This window comes from Berghia stephanieae, chromosome 8 (genome assembly GCF_034508935.2).
Source record: "Berghia stephanieae isolate SIO BIC M18660-M18661 chromosome 8, UCSD_Bste_1.3, whole genome shotgun sequence".
NCBI lineage: Eukaryota > Metazoa > Mollusca > Gastropoda > Nudibranchia > Aeolidiidae > Berghia > Berghia stephanieae.
This window is the reverse complement of record NC_088367.1, coordinates 24083600-24099772: the sequence shown is the minus strand read 5'-3', so window position 1 is coordinate 24099772 and position 16173 is coordinate 24083600. Positions and strand designations below refer to the sequence as shown.

At 33.0% G+C, this 16173-nt stretch overlaps 1 protein-coding gene across 12 annotated transcripts in view; it reads right to left on the bottom strand.

Annotated features, from left to right (window-relative positions):
* The window catches only part of LOC144978407 (adenosine deaminase AGSA-like), a 77738-nt gene that overhangs the window by 20912 nt on the left and 40653 nt on the right, over positions 1 to 16173 (bottom strand). For 9 of the 12 annotated variants that reach the window (XM_078924404.1, XM_078924408.1, XM_078924402.1 and 6 more), the window contains 8 exons: positions 13698 to 13957; positions 11822 to 11951; positions 10436 to 10588; positions 8348 to 8414; positions 5125 to 5221; positions 4150 to 4263; positions 3437 to 3564; positions 1449 to 1508 (listed from right to left, as the gene is read on the bottom strand). In XM_078924404.1, the coding sequence (XP_078780530.1) occupies positions 1449 to 1508; positions 3437 to 3564; positions 4150 to 4263; positions 5125 to 5221; positions 8348 to 8414; positions 10436 to 10588; positions 11822 to 11951; positions 13698 to 13880 (932 nt within the window). In that variant the 5' untranslated portion in view covers positions 13881 to 13957. Of the gene's footprint in view, positions 1 to 1448; positions 1509 to 3436; positions 3565 to 4149; positions 4264 to 5124; positions 5222 to 8347; positions 8415 to 10435; positions 10589 to 11821; positions 11952 to 13697; positions 13958 to 15589; positions 15840 to 16173 lie in introns of those variants that run through there. The other 3 variants (XM_078924403.1, XM_078924405.1, XM_078924413.1) reach the window with 3 other exon arrangements.

Genomic DNA, 16173 nt, shown 5'->3' with positions numbered 1-16173 from the left:
GGTTGATATGCGTGGTAGGTAGTGGTGTGTAGTGTGGTAATAGCGTATGTGAGAGTGGTGGTAGTGGTTTGTAGTATGTGGTAAGCGATGATGGCGTGGTGGTAGTGGTTGTAGTAGTGGTAATAGCGATGATGATGGACTGTGGTAGTGGTGGTGTGTAGTAATAGCGTGATGTAGGAGTGGTTGTGGTAGTGGGGTTGTAGTATGGTATGGATGAATGTGGTGTGGTAGTGGTTTGTAGTAGTGGGCTATAGGTAGATGATGATGTGGTAGTGGTGGTTGTAGTAGTGGTAATAGCGATGATGATGGCGTGGTGGTAGTGGTTGTAGTAGTGGTAATAGCGATGATGATGGCGTGGTGGTAGTGGTTTTAGTAGTGGTAATAGGAATGATGATGACATGGTGGTGAAGTTTGTAGTAGCAGTAATAGGGATGATGATCATGTGGTGGTGGTGGTTGTAGTAGTGGTAATAGGAATGATGATGACATGGTGGTGGTGGTTGTAGTAGTGGTAATAGGGATGATGATGATGATGATAGACCTGCCTACTTGAAAATCTAAAAATTCGTAATTTTTAGGAGATAAAAATCGTAGTTGCTATAGTTAACTTTACCATCACAAGGATGAATATACATTAATTATATAGTGTGATATCAATTTTCAGTTTAATAAGTTTTAATTACTTAGAGAGTTTAGTGCTAAACATTACATGATTAACTGCGCCTTTTTTTATGGTTAAAAATTCACTTAATATGCCCGTAACTATTTAAAAGGTCCCCAAAAAATCCACCTAATATGCCTGCAACTATTTAAAAGGGATCCCAAGTCAATGTGTAACATTTAGGATTCCACATAGGCTTGTAAGAGATTAAGAAAAACCATATTGAGCTTTCATACAGCGCAATATCCACTAAAAGTGCTCAAAGTGCGTTACAGGGGGCCCTGTCCAACAGCAATACTTAACATGTAGGACGGGACATGACGCCTGTTAGGCGATATTACAATTTTTCGGACAGAAAAATGCTGTTGTTGGCCAGGTAATCATTCTACACCTGAGTACGGTGAGAGAATGTGAGTAAAGAGTCCTTTCCAAGGATTCGACTATGCACCAAGCAAGACTCGAACCCACGACCTTCCAATCCGAAAGCGAGTGTCATACCACTAGACCACATAGCCGCACAAGAGATTATTATATTTCATTTTTTTCGGACAGAGCCAACCATGCTACCTGTCTGGCTTTTATCTTATATGCAGTATGTTAGGATGGTGCAAGTAAAGGCCATTTCCAAGGAAACAACACTACATGCCAGACTCAGTCCAAGGATTCGCAGGTCAGAAGCTGAGTGTCATATTACTAGACCACAAAGCTGCCAAAGGTATCATTTGTGAAAACAATTAGGTGTCCAGGTTTTATAAAAAAAATAAAAAAATTCTAAAAGGTAAACTTACGATTCACGCATGGCCATGGTTTCCTTGATTTCGTTCAATATGTCACTCTCTTTACTATTCCTATAGGCAAATAAAACAAGAATGAAAATTGTGAATTCACATGAGAATTTCAGAAAATAAGTGAATACGATAAACGAGATTACAACACTTTCCAATCATATATAGAACATTAACATGGTAACATCATGTTTGATGCTTCAAATATTCCTCTAGCTTGCTATGTGGAACCAACTTTCCAGTTATTCAATAGAAGTTGCCAGATAGGCAATAGAACTCTTTGTAATAAAACTCTTACAAGATCTGTCACAGCTTTAGAACAGCTACTCATTCACACCTGAGTTGAGAGAGGTAATATGTACAAAAAAAACAAACAATTTTACAGAATAAACAGCGAGACCAGACTTAAGCAATGATTGTTACCTATCCATGCATTAACCAGACTCAACATACAGATGTGTAAATGCTGGAGAACAGAATAGTCTGAACTTCTAAACTTATTAAAAATTCTACACCACTCGCAATAGCTTTTAGCTAAGCATAAAGATAAGCAAAATCTTCTGATGTTTAAAAAAACATAGAAAAAGTAAGGGTGAATCCGAAAATCAGAAGTCGACCAAAAAATTGTAAACAAAAGCCCTTTTCTGATAACTGTGACATTGTACAACTGCAGTTTCATTCAAAGTAAAACGTTAGAAACGAGGTGGAAAATAACCGCTTTCAACTTCTCCATTAAACCATTCTTTCCAGCAAAACTACAATACAGCTACCACAATATTCAATATCCCCCCCCCCCCTCCTCTCCCCAAAAACATTGCAAACATTCCAGAAATTATCCCAGTAAGCAGATACGTCATTCCAATAAGCAACACAAACATATATAAAAACAGTTTGTTTCCCATGGACCAATAAGAAATGGAACAGCCTCCCACCTGATATTTCAGACTTTGAAAACAGTAAAAAATTCAGCTAAAAAAAATGTAGTCCTTCATAAGGCCCAAGGAGCCGGTTTATTCCGGTTTTTAGCGTGTGAAACAAACAACAGAATTGCTTGCTATCTTTTGGATAGAATGCTGTCTATTGCAAAGTACTTTCCACCAGATCTATCAGACCCAGGCAACCAATCACTACTGGGTGGATAGGGGAGTCAGAAAAAAAATCTTGGCTGCATTCGGGATCCACAATGGGATCCTTTGTGAATGAAGCTTGTGCTCTACCAATTCAGCTATCGGGACCCTCAACAAATTCAATTCCATCACTTTTCAAGTTTTTGTGGTGAAAATTTCAGAAAAATGCTAAAAGCAGTTACAAAACAATTGCGCATAGAGAGATTTGACTCAAGTGAAGCAATTGAGTCAAATCTCCCCTTTCTTACAAAAAGCGCGACTGTATTCTAACAGCTTATAGCATCTTCCTGAAATTATCACCACGAAAAAAAAACTAGTGACGGAAAACAATAAAAAAACTAGATGTTTCTATCATTTCTAGTTTTTAAACCATTTCAATTCTTTATCAGGAAGTAATTTAAAAAAAACACCCTGTACAATTGTAACATTAAATTTTCTCAAAATTATGTCAACTATTTCTTGTAAAGTGCTGCCATTTAACATGTTTGGTGGAGATTGTAACTCAATAAATTTTATTTATTGTATTTTCAAGTGATACCCTTTTGCTAGAATAGAAACAGCCTGAAAATTTTTTATCGTAAAGACCACATTATATAAAAATATTTCTTGCCAAGCTTCTCTCCATCAAAAGCTTTCACCCATAAATCATAGAAAAGGATACATATCCATCTTGCGTACCCCTTAACTTTTGCCTCTTAACAACTGATACTTTCGTCTTTTAAAAAATTCAACTCACCAATATGGAAAAAGGTCAGCTGGAAAATTTTTTTAAAGGCGTTTTCTGACTTTAGCTGGAAAAAGAGCATACCTGATTATCATTATTATACATCTTTTATCAGGTGTATTGAATTTTAGGATAAATACCTCAAACCCGACATGATGAATTTTGCCCCAATAAAATCAGGATGACTCTTTGTGAACTCTTTGGTAACTTCCTGATAAATATCAAATGCCTTTTGCCTTCCATGAGTAGTGCCATCTAAGTCATAAACCTGAGAAGATTATATCATCATTATTATAATCATTATCACCATCATACTCGTCATCATCCTTTACTAAAGTAATCAAGTTTGAGGCAAAACTATTGAATATTAATTTTTTCAATGGGCATCAAAGTATACTTGGTATCAGTAAACATGTTGGCCCAGTGTCATGGGATGAAATGTGAACTGTGCGTAGTGCATGAGTTGTGAATATACCAGGGTAAAGTTTTACAAATTGATAAAATTAGCCATTATTCCATATCCATTATACAAAAGAAATAAGAGACAAAATTATGGGTTTGTTAGAGTCTTTTTATAAAATCGGAGTCAATCTAATAGTATCAGAGCACTTTGCACGTTTAATTTATCAGCATTGATACCATCATCATCATCATCATCATCATTGTTGCTTCCATCATCATCATCATCCTTAACAACATCACTATAATCTTCACAATCATTTTCACAACCAACACCACCACCACTTTCATCATCATCATCTTCATCATCATTGTCTTTGCTATCATCATCATTATCATCATCAATATCATCATTGTTGTCATTATCATAGTCATCATGAACAATATTTCTCACCCCATCAAACAGAGACCGGAGCTCAATGTATTGTACATTGTCATCATAAAATTCTATTAAGGCTTGTCTGAAGTAATCTCTGAACACAGGAGCATAGAAAATGATATTAAAAACCTGAAAGCAGAGAAAGAGAAATAAAAAAAGGAACTGGTTTATCAAATTGAAAACCTTTATAGGAATAGAAATGAGAGAAAAAAAAACCCCATTAAAAATAACAAATTATACCTAATGACCAATACATCCATCTCAGTGGTTCCATCTTCTTCATCATAACGTAAAAGCCTCCTTATAGGACCTAGTCTACATGCCAAATGGGAGTCCTGACAGCTCAGTTGGTAGAGCACTCGCTTCACACACAAGGGAACCGAGATCAATCAGGAAAAAAAATATTTTTTTTTGCCCCTGCCTGCCCCCTACATACAAACTAATATAGAGATTACAACGCACCCCCCCCCCCCCTCCCCCTATACACACAAAAAACTAATTACAGATTACAATGTAGACTCAAGCAGATGCATTAATGCACAGTTCTCTTCAGGCATGATAATGTCATTATCCCCTGGACAATGGTCAAACACACCACTTTGCTTACCACTTCTACACTTCTAAAATCAATCGCCAGTCATTAATTCCCTTCAATTTTAGGAGCCAAATCGAAAATTTTTTTTATAAAAGTAAAACAACAATGAGAAAACAATGAATAAAAATTAATATAACAGCTTCAAAAAAGAACAAAATACCAAACATGGAACATTTCGGGGTCAAAACCCTTCTTCAGCTAACTACAAAAATTTTAAAAATAAATGAATACACTCCCGTCTATCTTTAAAGTAATGTAGTTATGTTTTTATTGATTTTTGTTGTTGGCTGAAGAAGGGTTTTGAACAAGAAACATTTCGTGTTTGGTCGCAGCTTCTAGCAGCTTAGTATCACTTTGACTAATGAGAAAAATGAAGGCCTTGCCCATCGTCCCACCTGGCCAAAGTATTGCATGAACTTTTCCCACACACTGTTGACATCAGGGAAAGTTACAAGTGGGTCAGTTGCCAGCAAGCTGATATTTCTCATGATGCTGGAATGATAGGGGAAATAAATAGATGAATTAAATTTAAACAATTAAATAAATAAATAAATAAATCCATAAAATAAATAAATAAATAAATAAATTAAAAAAAATAAATTAATAAACAATTACATAAATAAAATAAATAAATAAATATATAAATAAAATAAAATAAATAAAATAATGAATAAAATTAATAAATATATAAATAATTAAATAAACAAAATGAATAAATTAATGGACAAATAAAATAAAGTAAAATAAATGAATAAATAAATAAATAATTATACAATTAAATATGTGAAAATATAAATAATTAAATACATATGTGCAATTCCATCGTTTTCATCAGGCTTATAGCACTTCACAATGTTTTACTATGTACAATGACTGAGGTAATTTTCAAAAGTGTATGCACTGTAGACAATAGGTAGATTGAATAGCCCGAGACTCAAACTACAGGGTGTTCATAAAGTCTGGGTACATGGCAAGAGAACAAATTCCTCTTTTAAAAAACGAATCTTATTCAATTGGGATGTAAATGAATCGTACTTTAATAACACGTGACCTCTGAAAGTATTTTTCAGCCAAATCTCCACAATCTATAGCATAAATGCAAAATTAAAAATATATAGTGAAATACTACATGTATCCAGACTTTATGGACACCCTGTATAAGATAATAGTTTTAAAAAAAGGCATCCATGTCAATGTCCATGACATAATTATTGTGATACATAGTCATAACCTAACACCATCCCAGACCACACAAATGTTTCGCCTATCTTTAGTACTGAAGTTGAAACAGAAGGGATTGGATTCGATGGAAAGGATTGGATAGAAAAGATGTAATGGCAAACTCTTGAGACGAGCATGAAACACCTCATTATCATCATCATCATCATCAATAATATCATTATCAATTATTATTTTTGTTATCATTATTATTATTATTATTGTTATTATTGTTATTATTATTATTATTATTATTATTATTATTATTATTATTATTATTATTATTACTACTATTATCATTATTATTATTATTATTATTATTATTATTATTATTATTATTATTATTATTATTATTATTATTATTATTATTATTACCATCATTATTATTATTATTATTATTATTATTATTATTATTATTATTATTATTATTATTATTATTATTATTATTATTATTATCATTATCATTATTATTATTAATTATTATATTACTAGTGGAAAACACATATATACAGGCAGTCATCTATTTTTAGGTATTATACTACTGTATTGTGGAAATTAACATACCTAGATCGAGACAAATATTTTGAGCCATCAATGATCAAAATAGGTCAGTTAATAAAGACTATAGCTAGGTGCGTGCAAATGAATTTGGCAATAGGTAGGGCGGCCAGATAGCGATTCTCAAAGTCAAATTCAAATGACCGATTGTAATTTTGGCCTGTCATCATAGTATCATATCGTCATTTATAAAACTTGTCGTAAGTCATTAAACATTTTTGTTTTTTGGTATTGTAAATAAATAAATATAGAAATTACTACGAAACAAAACAAATATAAACATAAGAAAACAAAATAATATCCAAAAAGTACATAATATTCGCAATAAAAAGCGTTAAAATCGAGCGGCAAATTTCCCCGACAGTGGTGACGAATTTCCCCGAACTATGGCAATTTTCCCCGACGAGCATAACAACTTTTAAATGCGAAAATATCATATTACGAATTGATACACTGAAACAAGTCTAATAAAAACTTATCACTGATTGGATGATTGTTTTGATGACCAGTTTCTATTTTAAGCAAACGGACATCTTGAGACTGAAATAAGTGAAAGAAGTGGAGCGACTGCAGGGTAGTGAAGTTCCCTGACTCTACCCTATTTATGTGCTCTCACTTAAGATTACATTCACACTACCTACTACTTTATCTATTTTTTATGATAAGATATGTAATGTATGAAGAAAAGGTCAAAAAATTTAGTAGTTCTGGATTTATTATTTCAATATAAGACTAGTAAATAATTTAAAGAATTCTGATCAAACTGACAAAAAAGATATATTTTGATAAAGATTTTTATTTTTGAAATTTAAATATAATTTTTAATGCTAAAGCACTCTACTTTTTATAGTTTAAGGTTTAGAAATGATCTTTTTTTAAATTTTTTTTTTGTGGTAAATAACTGAATAACTTTATACGTTAGTGACATTGACGACTGAGGTAGTTAAATATATAAATGGAGAAATCGCAGTATTTTTGGATGAATAAAGGCTACAACAAACAGGCACTCATCTATTTTAATTATAATACTAAGTATTGTGAAAAATAACATATATCGAGATTGACGTACACTTATTTGCATTTACTTTCACGCCGATCAAGACAAATCTTTTGAGCCATCAGCTTCGATCTGTATGGCAGAAGGGCGCGAATGCTAGCAAATCTGAAGGCCAATGTCAAATTTTGGACCCATGATTACGCCCTAGCAGATATTCTAACTAACCATTTGAATCAACGGGCAATAGTTAATTAAATTAACTTAAGAAAGCTTTGCATGTTACTCGTCTATCAATCGGTGAAAAATAGTTGCATAATTTTTAGACTTGCCAGTAACTCTGTGCTCAGTGATAAAATTTATCATTGGCAGTATCGAACAATGTTGATCTCCAACCCTATATTTTGTAAAGAATAGATTGATGTTATGATGATGATGATGATGATTAATATTATTATTATTATTATTATTATTATTATTATTATTATTATTATTATTATTATTAGATTATTATTATTATTATTATTATTATTATTATTATTATTATTATTATTATTATTATTATTATTATTATTATTATTATTATTATTATATATCATCATCACCATCATCAGTAGTAGTAGTAGCAGTAGTAGTAGTAGTAGTATTAGTAGTAGTAGTATTAGTAGTAGTAGTAGTAGTAGTAGTAGTAGTAGTAGTAGTAGTAGTAGTAGTAGTAGTAGTAGTAGTAGTAGTAGTAGTAGTAGTAGTAGTAGTAGTAGTAGTAGTAGTAGTAGTAGTAGTATTAGTAGTAGTAGTAGTAGTAGTAGAAGTATTAATAGAATTAGTGTTGAATCCAAATTGCAAACCTCTCATCAAATTCAAAGGCACTTGTAGCCAAACTTCTTTTCTCTTTCACGGAACACCAGTTGCAATCTGTTGTTAAAAAAGTAAATGAATAAAGACGCTTAGAACAAAATAAATGATCCAAAATACAGTGGATGTAAATACCTGATTCATTTCTTTTTTAAACAATAAAAAAACCCCTAAAACTTTGTAGCGGGGGGTGCTCAAGCAATTGGCATTTCTTACAATTACATTCTTACTAATCTCTGACACACTAGACTAGCCCCCATGCTTCTGATAGGCAACCACTCTATGACTTACATGTTACATTAAATGTGATCCCTTAACCCATTGTCGATTTAGTCAGTGCAAATACAATGCTCAATTTAACCAGACCAACCAACTTGCTTACATGAGTCCAGAAGGTTCAAACTAGAAAGCCAGCAGTTGGGTTTTTACTATGAACTGGCACCATGGCCTACCTTTTATAATGATGAGAAATTGTCAGACGAAAACAAGAGAATCAAAATGTCATGGTGACAAAGAGCCAAACCAGAGATCCAATTGATACTGTGATACCCACCGCCTTGTGGGGGAGAGGGGTGAGTGAGTGAGTGTGTGTGTGTGAGAGAGAGAGAGAGAGAGAGAGAGAGAGAGAGAGAGAGAGAGAGAGAGAGAGAGAGAGAGAGAGAGAGAGAGAGAAAGAAAGAAAGAAGAGAGAGAGAGAGAGAGAGAGAGAGAGAGAGAGAGAGAGAGAGAGAGAGAGAGAGAGAGAGAGAGAGAGAGAGAGAGAGAGAGAACAGTTGCACTTGCCATCTAAAGCTGAATAGTTCAGTGGTTAGTGCAACTGCCTCTCTCTCTTCTCTCGGCCAAGAGGTGGGTGTCGTATCAATTGGATCCTGGGTTTGTATTTCTGACACTGTGATATTTCAAATCTCTGTTTTCATCTGGCACTTCTCCATACACTATATTTCTCATCATTATTGACTTATGTGCCCACTTCACAATTTTTCAGAATTTATATTCAACGCCTTTTATAAGATGTGTTTGTATAAAGTACTTTGTAATGGATAGCTAGCTCTAGATATTGTGCATTAATAGGGAACAAACGTGTGATGTCAAAATACTGGTTCCAATCTCATTGGAAGTGTGAAACCAGTCCTCCAGAGGACCAGGTACAAATATTTTGCAACTGATCGTCTGGTTTCAGAACTAGTTATGCCACCTCATGATTCCATATGTAACTTTTTCATTATTCATGCAATGTTCGGAAGACTGGTTACACACTTCCATTGAGTTTTGAACTGGAAGAAAGGAAGGTGTGAGGTCATGACATCGGCTTCTCCATTGCATTGTTTCAAAGTTGACACTTGGCTTGGAACCTGTAGGTCCAGGGTTCAAGTCCCACTGTCAGCAGTGCGGAGTTGAGTACTTGGAAAATATTTTTTTCCCCGGGGTGTAAAGTGAGTAACTAATCGGTGCCTGTTTCAGTTCTGCATTTGGTTTGGTGCCGGTGTCACAGCTATTAGGTAATGAACTGCTTCTGTGAGCACCCGTTGCCATTACACCTGGGTGAGCGCACATCCCAAAGTTAATCAAAATATCATGTTATATGAGTTTTAAAAACTCGACTTCCTTCTCCAATAGACAAGCATATATTGATACCAATTAATTACAAAATATGAAATTTTTCTAGTATCATTTTAAATTAACCATATTTTTCGAAATATAATTCAATCTGGACTTATGTTATAAAAAAGAAAAGAAAAAGAAAAACAAAGAGATTCAATGTATTTGAAAGAGGTTTACTTAGAAAGGCTAAGTCAGCTTTAATTTTCCTTATCTGTTTATAATAATATGTGCATTACATCTGTTTTGATTGAAAAATTAACATATTTGAGCGCATGCACAAATAAACACATACACACATAAATGCACATAAAATGCATGCTCAAACATACACAAATGCATATATGCACACTCACACATACACACACACACACACATACGCATGCAAACACACATATACACAGAGAGGTGTGCACGCTATTTAATCCGATTCAAACCAAAACATTGCAGAGATCTATGATTCAAACACACCACAGACTTACTAGAATCACTCTTAGGAGCTTCCTTGTGGAACTTAAATTGCAACGTGTTGGTTGTCTTGTTCACACACATGTATAGGTGGTCACGATAGGTGACATTCTTCACCAACCAATCAAGACTTGCAATAGCTTGGTCATGAAGATGAAGGGCTGCACCTAAAGATAAAGGTAAATTATAAACATGCTATGAAGGTGATAATAATAATAATAATAAATAATAATAATAATAATAATAATAATAATAATAATAATAAATAATAATAATAATAATAATAATAATAATAATAATATAATAATAATAATAATAATAATAATAATATAATAATAATAATAATAATAATAATAATAATAATAATAATAATAATAATAATAAAATAATAATAATAATAATAATAATAATAATAATAATAATAATAATAATAATAATAATATAATAATAATAATAATAATAATAATAATAATAATAATAATAATAATAATAAATAATAATATAATAATAATAATAATAATAATAATAATAATAATAATAATAATAATAATAATAATAATAATAATAATAATAATAATAATAATAATAATAATAATAATAATAATAATAATAATAATAATAATATAATAATATATATATATAAATAATATAATAATAATAATAATAATATAATATAATGATAATGTGCGGTTATGTGGTCTTGTGGTATGACACTTGCTTTCGGATCGAAGGTCCTGGGTTTGAGCCTCGCATAGTTGAATCCTTGGAAAAGGCTCTTTACTCACATTCTCTCACTGTACTCAAGTGTAAAATGAGTACCTGGCTGCTAACAGCGTTCTCTCTTTCTGAAAACATTGTAATATCGCCTAACAGGTATCATGTTCCATCCTATATGTTAAGTGTTGCTGTTGGCCAGGGACCCCTTTGGAAAGCGCTCTGAGCATGTTTAGTGGATATTACCCTATATAAAAGCTCATTAAAAAAAAAAAAAAAAAAAAAAAAAAAAAAATAATAATAATAATAATTATAATGATAACAATAATAATAATAATAATAATAAATAATAATAATAATAATAATAATAATAATAATAATAATAATAATAATAATAATAATAATAATAATAATAATAATAATAATAATAACAACAATAATAAAAATAATAATAAAATAATAATAATAATAATAATAATAATAATAATAATAATAATAATAATAATAATAATAATAATAATAATAATAATAATAATAATAAATAATAATTAAAAAATAAAAAAAAATAAAATAAATAATAATAATAATAATAATAATAATAATAATAATAATAATAATAATAATAATAATAATAACAAACAGCTAGTGTAGCAGGAGTTGTTTAAAAAAATACTCGTATGACACACCTTTTGGCATCTTTTTAATAAGCTTATAGACTTGAGTATTTTCTATCAGAGGTTTGGACCTGTAGAAACTCAAGGAAGGGAAGTATTCCTTGTGTCCTTGACGACTTTCCTCAATCAGCTTAGCTTTTTCCTATAAAGCAGCAAGAAACATGGGATATTATATCAATTCACATGACAAATTAAAAAGTTTCTAAAGTTCCTCTGACAATTAAGAATCTCTTCAAGAACTTTAAAATAATCAAATTAGTGAAATATGACATCCTATGCATTGTTTCACTCTAAAGTAGTCCTCAGAGCCCGTTGGGCACATGGAGAAGGAGATTATACTGGTTTCTACAATTGCTTGTGACCCTTTGGATACGTTGCTAATTATCACAAAGTACTTATCACCAAATCAAACAGACCCAGAAACCCAATCATTGATCGGCGGACAAGGGAGTCAGAAAAAAAAAATCTTCGACACTCTCCACGATCGAGCTCAGTCCCTTTGCATTCAATTCAAATAGTATTAAAATGGCGACTTTATGAAATGGAGATCTGGTACGTCAGCAGTTATATAATGCAATATCCACTAAATGCGCTCTACAAGGTGTCCTTTGCCAAAAGCAACACTTAACATGTAGGACGAGACATGACGTCATTTAAGCGACATTAACTTTTTTTTCCTACAGAGACAATGCTGTTAACGGCCAGGTACTCATTTTACAAATGTGTATGGTGAGAGAATGGGAGTAAAGAGCCTTTTTCCAAGAACTCAACTTAACTAAGTGCCACTCAGAATCGGATTCGAACTAAGGACCTTCAAATCTGAAGGCGAGTGTCATACCACTAGACCACATAAACAAGTTACAACATTTTTAACTGAACAAAAAAGAGTGCAAAAAAATTCCTAAGCTCGTTTCGTCTCATTTAAGTTATAAGTCACAGTCTTACTATTCCACTCCCATCAACCCCCCACTAGATTATAGCCTCATTTAAGTTATAAGTCACAGTCTAACCATTCCACTCCCTTCAACCCCCATTAAATTATAGCTTCATTTAAGTTATAAGTCACAGTCTCATCATTCCACTCATATCAACCCCCATTAGATTATAGCTTCATTTAAGTTATAAGTCACAGTCTAACCATTCCACTCCCTTCAACCCCCACTAGATTATAGCCTCATTTAAGTTATAAGTCACAGTCTAACCATTCCACTCCCATCAAAGCCCATTAAATTATAGCCTCATTTAAGTTATAAGTCACAGTCTAACCATTCCACTCCCTTCAACCCCCATTAAATTATAGCCTCATTTAAGTTATAAGTCCCACCAAAGCCCAGCCAGATGATATTATGTAACCCATCGTATCAAAACCTTATTATGTCAGAATGGCTCAAAACCCTGAAAAGTTAATTAATAATTAAAATAATACAAAATACGAACATAAGGTCTTTTGCAATGAAGAATAGAATTTAACCCCAAGCTTCATATCTGTAACTAGAAATTAAATTTTCAGCACCTAGCTTATCCCGACATATTACCACTTTGAGACGAGGGGTCACATATGGCATGAAGTAAAAGTTACGTCTTCATGGCCAGTTTCTGTGGTATTAAATTGACAATAAATCTTGCTTGTTACTCTTTGGATAGGACATACTACGATTGTGGCAAATTACTTTCTGCAGGTTAAGACCCAGTTGATCCACGAATGTCTTTGTGAACAAAAGAACAGAAAACAAATTAGGACTCAATTAGGACTGGATATCAGAACATTGTCTTCCAGCTAGTGAATCAAGTGCTCTGCTAAGTGAGTTATCAAAATCCCCTCCTAGCAATTTTGAAGTTAAGAACTGCTGGGGGAGTATTAAAAAACAAACAAACATTAAATTCCCACCTTGACCATCACATCTGAGACAATTTTTTCGTCGGAGGACAACGTCAGCTTGTATCCAATGTGTGTGCTCCTGTCTTTTTGTAGCATTTGCATTCTAGCCTTATCGTAATCATCAACTGGCATGGCTAAGGTTAGGGTTGTCAGCAACCCCAAGATGAGGGTCACGTCAAGAAACAAAGGCATTGTGATAGAACGGTAGTCTTAACAAGATGTGCTTAGGTCAGCGTTTCAGCGGCGGTGCACGGGATTGCGATATCAAACTGTTGAAAAGAGAAAAGAAAATGGAAGTAAGTAAATATTGTTTATTTGATAGGAAAGGGAAAAAAAATCTTACGGGCCGTTAAAATATAAACTTACACCTAAGAGGATTGGTCCCCGGGGGGGGGGGGGGGGGGGGGGGTCTTCGCTCCCTGTGAGAAGAGAAGTTTTAAAAATGGCGGTGGTGGGTGGATGGGGGGTCTCGGCCAAATGCAATATTATTACACTTTTTGTGAGAAGAACAGCAAGATATTTATTATTTTACTATTTCCAATTAAATTATATTTATACGAACTTTTGGTTTTAAAAAATGTTACATTGGCGAATGGGTGTATGGAGGATGTGGAAAGAAGTACTTTCGGAGTTGAACAGACTCAAAAAAAGTTTTGCTAATGACGAAGGAAGAACATGGAGATGGAAGAAGATGATGAGAAAGAGCAGGCACAAGACCCAGTTTTGCAAGACAGCTCAGCAGACAGATGTCCCATGTTTTTTTTTGTTTGTTTGGTTGTTTTTTTTGTTGTTTTTTTTTTCGTTTTTTTTTCTTTTCAATATTTTTGAAATTATGATGAAAAGCTGTGTGTGTGTGTGTGTGTGTGTGTGTGTGTGTGTGTGTGTGTGTGAGTGATTTCAATTTTCATTCTCTGATTTACATAATTGAAGTGGATGACCTTTTCCTATATTTTCCAGCCCCATCACTACTGTCTCTTGCAATGTTTCAACTGATTTATTGATCTTATAATGTCTTGATATCTTTTATTGGCTTAATGTAAATGTTGCTGCTTGAAGCTCGAAGAAATAAATCACAATGTGAAATTGAATGTTAGCTTCAATTTAATATACCAAAACAGATATAAGATGGACGTTTCGGGTTTCCCCTTTATCAACAAAACAGGAAGAATGAAACACTACAGACGAATGAGATAATGTGGGAGTAGCGTGTTTAAAAAAGAATAAACAAATACATTGATGGACAGGAAATAGCATGCTCCTTTGTAAGGAAGCACGAATTAAAATAGAACAATAGATATTTATAAAAGATGCACAATAAAATAAGTCAAAAGAGGGGAGGCGGGGGAGTGGGGGGAGGTGGGTGAATCAACTATGCGCCGAGCGAGGCTCGAATCCAGGACAATCCGATCCGAAAGCGAGTGTCATACCATGAGCATCGTGCGGCTTGGAAAAGGCTCTGTACTCACATTCTCTCACCGTAATCAGGTGTAAAATGAGTACCTGACCGTTAACAGCGTTACTATGTCCGAAAAAAAAATTGTAATATTGCCTAAAAGGTGTCATGTCACGTACTACACGTTAAGTGTTGCTGTTGATCAGGGACACTTTGTAAAGCGCTTTAAGTACGTTTAGTGGATATTCTGCTATATAAAAGCTTTATTTTTAATTTTTTTTTTTAAAGACACAGACATGGAACTTGGGATAATTTTCTACTCGTCTTTGTGGACAATAAATACAATTGCTTGAATTGAAAGAACTAAAAAATTAGTACACCTATCATTTTAATTACAATGTCACTTTTCGGAGTCTGTCTGTTTTAAAGGGTTTTACGGCGCTTTAAGGTCATATCAGCGCCAGTAAAAAGAGAGAAAAAATGGGTTAGTAAAAAGTTCTAAAATTACAATTAAAGCACCCAAGAAAAGGTAATCCAAAGGGGAATTAGTTCAAATAGGAAACAGGTCTAGATTCCAAGAGCACACTACCAAAGTACTTAGTTTGAGATCACCTTAAAGTCTCATCCAGACACAAATACAGGATTACTTTGGGGCACTTCACACCCGATCGTATTGACTGCCCGAAATATTGTAATGCTTATGCAACTTTGATTTTAATCAGTCTAGCCCAAAGTTCTTTGAATTTACTTTATCTCGCATGATAAGGTCACCCTAAATTTTAGGATATTGTATTATGTCGTTTGTATGTTACTTTGTCCCGAATCCTGCTCAAAATAAAAACAGTTCAAGTGACGATGACCCCAACCATTTGTTTATTTTACTGAGAAATGAGAGTATGATAAGCAGGCATATCAGCACCATTGTCACCAATGTCAACAACTCAACAGTGAACTGACATGATGCATATATTATTATTCAATTTGTGATATCTGAACGATATCAATCTATTTATTCAATTTATTTATTTTGGGCTTTTGCCAATAATATTGATAAAAATTTTATGACACGTTACAGGAAGAGGGAGAAAAGAG